Genomic DNA, 5,433 nt, shown 5'->3' with positions numbered 1-5,433 from the left:
AAAAAAAAACAAAAAAACCAAGGCTCAAGATTTTATGACATATGGCATCCACTTCCACAATAGCTTGCCTCTGGAAACCCTATGAACCTGGAGAAAGGACGAAAGTTATACATGAGGTGTCCAGGAATTTCGTTCATGTGGTCGCTATGATTTGCCTGTGACTTGACGGCTCTTAACACCAACAACAACAACAACAGCATAGAGAGAGAGAGCAGTTGGCCTCACAGACAGAAAGCCATGCTCCCAAGCCAAAGGTGGGTGACTCTAGTCCACAGGCCTCGGCCTGCCTTAATTGTTTTTGGTGATATATTCTTCGAGGTCATGTAATCCTGGTCTGTCCACTTGCTGTACAGAGGTAACTCATGGTTGCTGTGAAACCTAACATTGTGACACTGATGAGTCAAATGCAAGAATGGTTACCCATGGTGGACAGTGTTTAGTGAAGCTCCCCGATTAAAACAAGCTTGGAAGCAGGAGTGGCAGCCACTTCCACAATAGCTTGCCTCTGGAAACTCTATGAACCTGGAGAAAGGACGAAAGTTATACAGGAGGTATCCAGAACTTTCGATCATAGGGTCGTTATTAGTCACCTGAGACTCAATGGTGCTTAACAACAAAAACAACAACAACATCAGTTGACATGTTTCAGCAAATAGATACTGGCCTGGACGTGCTCACCAGGTTGTGCCAAATATCTGGAGGATAATTACCTGGCCAATTGATTGGAAGAGAACCAGATTTATTCCCATTAAAAAAAAAAAAAAGGTGACTCAACAAAGTGTGGAAATTATCAGATAATATCATTACTATCACACCCAAGCAAGATCCAGTTGAAGATTATCCAGAAATGACTGGAGCAGTACATCAAGAGAGAATTGCCCCACGTGCAAGTAGGCTTTAGAAGAGGACTCAGCCTTAGCTCGGCTCAAAACTTCCCCTGCTCAAGCCTCTGCCCAGCCACCTTGCCCTCCCAATCCATCTGTGCATGCCAAATAACACACAGATTCAAGAAGTTCTATTGTATCAATTGGCAGTCAGTGACTCCAAATTCCTAAATTCCAAAGAATGAGCAAACAGAACAAAAGAAACTCTCACTTTAGTTACTATTAATGGATCACTGTGGTGTTAGGACTTTTAAAAATGGGTTTTATATCCATTATCTTAGCCCCACTTCGGGGCATGATTTCCAGCTCCTTCAATTATAAACACATGGTTCATCTATCAGCTGGTGTTGTTATGTGCCATCAAGTCGCCTGTGACTCATAGCGACCCTATGTAAGCCCTGCTCTATCCTGTGCCAATCGCACTGTTTCCAACACATCTACCTCAATTACCCCAGTCACTAAATGAATCCACCTCAAAGAGGGTCTTCCTCTCCTGCACTATCCCTCTACCCTCCCAAACATGATGTCCCTCTCCAAGGATTGGTTGTTCCTTGCAACATGTCCAAAGTATGTCAGATGAAGCTTTAGAATTCTTGCCTCCAAGGAGCAGCCTGGTTTAACCCTCTCTAGAATGAACCTGTTCATTTTCTTAGCAGTCCATGGTATATTCAATACTCTTCTCCAACATCACAGCTTAAAGGCATTAATTCTCCTTCTATCGTCCCTAGTCATTGCCCAGCTCTCTAGCGCATAGCAAGTGATTGCAAAGACCATGGACTGTATCAGGTGCATCTTATTCTCCAGAGCGACATCATTGTTCTTCAATACTTTAGAGAGGTCTCTAACAGCAGACTTTCCCATTGCAATATATCTTTTGATTTTCTGGCTGCTGGTGCCAAGAGTGTTGACTGTGGAGCCAAGCAAACTAAAGCTGTTAACAGTCTCAATCTCTTCACCATCTATGAACTAGCAACTTGAATATCATCAAGAGCTGCAAGGCCAGCGTAAGAGAGAGCTAAGGCAAATGTAGACACTACAGCAATATATAGACTGACGGAGCCTTGGAGACAAGCCAGAGTTAAACATTTTGTTTGCAGGATGATTGAAGGAAACCAGAATTTCCTTGCATTTGTGTTGCTGGACTGAACCTGGACTTTTACTGTGTGATACTCTTTGCTTTCCTTTCACTCCACAACCCGTTTCTCTAATAAATCTACAACTTTTGCAACAAATATCAGATCTGGTGTTTGGGACAAGTGGGTGCAGCAGAGTTGAGGGCCATATCTGACTGTGTGGCTATTATTTTGGTACTATGGATGTTGTTGATGGGGACAGTTCCCTTTTCTGGAGCTAGTGGAAATCAGACTTTGCTACTCTCATGTTGCTTCTGCTCCTTTTACAAACACAGTCCACTTGAGAGTACTCAAGTTCTCTACAAATGCATTCTCTTTTATTTCTTTCAACAAACCCAATACTAATTAGTCACATGATAGATTTCTTGAGGATTTTTTATCTTTTTAATTAATATCAACTTTATGTAGAGATTGATAAGACAGTAGTTTGCTGTGATATCCAAAGCAACAATCCTCTGCACACCTTTGAATATGACTTCAGTCCTTTCTAAATTTAGTTATCCTAGTGAGCATCTTTGAAACCATAAACAAATTCATGCCCTTCTCTTCTGATTTCTAAATTTCAGATATTATTTAAACCATAATTCAACTCTTTAGAATGGAGCCCTACAGGATTTCAGTGGCTTTTTCCTTCACCCACAGACCACCAGTCCTTTCTTCCAAGGGACCAGTGAGTGAGTTGAAGCTCCTAACCTTTCTGTTAGAAGTTGGTCACACACTTTGCAGCACCCAGGGTACCAGATAAGATCTAACAACTATTGACTGCCAAGAGAATAAACAAATCTTTCTCAGAGGAAGTGCAGCCAGGGTGCTTCTTAGAGGCAAAGAAGGTGAAACTTCATCACACATACTTTGGGTATGTAATCAAGAGGGGCCAGGCTTTAGAAATGAACATTATTCTAGGAAAGCTGAAGGGTCAAATAAAGAGAAGAAGATCTTCAACAAGCTGAAGATTGACACAGTGACTGTAACTATGGGCTTGAGCAAATCAGTAATTGAGCCATAGCACAGGATAGGGCAAGGTTCAGATGTTTCTTATAGGGTCTCTATAACTTGTAGTTAACGTAACAATAACTAGCAATAACAACATGAAAGATGAGGAATTACTTTATTTCCTTTTCCCTCATACTAGTATTTTTTTATTGTTTTTCATTTGGCTCTCTTGGTACTTTTAAAGGTGCGTTTAATGAAGGAGGTGTTATAAGGATTCCCATTCTATTGAATTCCACTGACTTGCTCAAGGTCACACAACTAAGAGTGGCATATTTGCAACCAAGCTTTCTCTGATTTTTCCACTCCAAAAATTTGTGCCGTTCCAAGCCCCTGCACATTTATGCTAAGTATAGAACATATACTTAATTGTTCATTCATTGAGTCAGTCCAATATATCTCCTGAGGGCTTATTTGGTTCCAAGTTCTGTCCTGGGTGAGGAGAGTCCACTGATGGCAAAAGCTCTGCCATCACAGCTTTTTTTCTTTTCTCCAGACACTCACCTTGAACAGCACACGCACCTCCTGGTCCTCATTCTCAAGCGCCCACAGTCTCCTCCTGGCAGCTTCCTGCAAACGGCCATTTACACATCTTTTTGAGCGACTCTTTACACAGAAAGAAAGTGTCAGGTCTGAAATAGAACAAAGGAGAAAGATCAGGATAAAGATGTAATAAGAGGAGAGAAAGAATTAGGTAAGCCTCTAACATTTCTTATATATGTTTACTTAAACTCTAAATTGTGTTCTTTCTAATCAAAGGTTAAAGGTTGGTGGGTTAGAAGCTCTGGTGGCTTAATGGTAAGAAGCTGCACTGCAATCCCAAAGGCATGCACTTCAAATTTACCAGATATTCTGTGGGAGAATGGACAATCTCTTCTCATGAAATAACAAGAGTCCAGAATGAAGATTGCATAGCAGAGTGTACTGGGGGGAGGGGTGGGCAAGGAGAAAAATGCAACAATGAATGAACTAAAATCCAAAATCTCTGAAATGTTCATTAAAATTAATAAAATAAAATTTTAAAAAATTATTTATTTCAGCAGGGGAAAAAAAATCATTGTTCTTGAGTGCTGCATAGTATTCCACTGTGTGAATGTACCACAATTTCCAAATCCATTCACTTGTTGATGGACATTTGGGCTGTTTTCGTTTTCTTGCTATTGTGAATAACACTGCTACAAACTTTGGTGTACAAATCTCTGTTTGTGTCTCAGTTCTGTTTACCTCAGTATATTCCTAGCAGTGGAATAGCTGGGTCATATAGAATTTCTATGTTCAGCTTTTTGAGGAAATGCCCAACTGCATTCCAGAGTGGTTGTTCCAGAGTTTCAATCTCTCCACATCCTTTCAAACATTTTATTCCTTGCTCTTCTGTTAAACTTTGCCACTGATACTGGGGTAGACAGTAAAACAAACAAACAAAAACCGAAACAAAAAATCAAACCCATCAGTGGGTCGACTATAATGAGTAGGTTCTGACTCCACAGCACACAACAACAACCAGAGGTTATAAGTGACCTTATTGATCACTTGAGTTCCCTTTAGAACTAATCTCCCATGAAAAAGACTTTAAAAAGAAAATAAAAGCTGAAGGCTAGGAAGGTACTAGGGCTTGACATCGGTCATTTCTGCTTTGCACAGGTGTTATTCCTACACTGCTTCACACTGATCTAATGGTACAATACAGAAACAACTAGGATGTGTATTTCCCTTTGTGAATAATTTATGAAAGGTTTTAATAAATACTACTTTATTTTTAAGGAAATACATTTATATACAAATTATAATATGCAATCAATTTCACAAACTTGTGTGCATTATACACACACACATACACACACTTATTCATATTCATTAGGGTGACTCAAGTAAAGTTCATATTGAGACATTTTTAATGATTCAAAAGCTGTTTCTGGTGCTGGGAAGATGGCAAGGAAAAGGTCAATAGAGATCCAGTTTTCATTGAGCTTATATTCTACTTAACATAAACAATAAACTATATAACCATTTACAAAAGCCAAATAGCTTCAGATAGGGAAAAATATGATGAAGAAAAGATTTATAAGGCTTTGAAAGACTGGTGATGAAGGCCAGGTACACTTGCAAATAGTATTGTCAGGAGGCACTCCACATAGTGTTCTTTTTTAGAAAATAAGTATTGTATTGTTGTTGTTAGGTGCCATCTTGTTGTTGTTTGTTGTTGTTGTTGTTATTATGGGCCGTCGAGTCACTTGTGACTCATAGCGACCCTACGTACAACAGCTCTAAACCCTGCTCTATCCTATGCCAATCGCACTGTCTCTGACACACCCAACCCAATTACCCAAGTCACTGAATCAATCCACCTCATAGAGGGCCTTCCCCTCCTGCGCTGTCCCTCCACCCTCCCAAGCATGATGTCCCTCTCCAAGGACCAGTCTCTCCTT

The 5,433-nt window shown here is 40.1% G+C and overlaps 1 protein-coding gene across 1 annotated transcript in view; it reads right to left on the bottom strand.

The window, feature by feature from the left end:
* The window catches only part of SH3TC2 (SH3 domain and tetratricopeptide repeats 2), a 141,533-nt gene that overhangs the window by 84,524 nt on the left and 51,576 nt on the right, over positions 1 to 5,433 (bottom strand). The window contains exon 3 of the mRNA XM_006893752.1: positions 3,512 to 3,639. Coding sequence (XP_006893814.1) covers positions 3,512 to 3,639 — 128 coding nt within the window. The remainder of the gene's footprint in view (positions 1 to 3,511; positions 3,640 to 5,433) is intronic.

Source organism: Elephantulus edwardii, unplaced genomic scaffold (assembly GCF_000299155.1).
Source record: "Elephantulus edwardii isolate Elephantulus edwardi_28Jun2011 unplaced genomic scaffold, EleEdw1.0 scaffold00130, whole genome shotgun sequence".
In the NCBI taxonomy this organism is placed as follows: Eukaryota; Metazoa; Chordata; class Mammalia; order Macroscelidea; family Macroscelididae; genus Elephantulus; species Elephantulus edwardii.
This window is presented reverse-complemented; position numbering and strand designations above follow the sequence as displayed.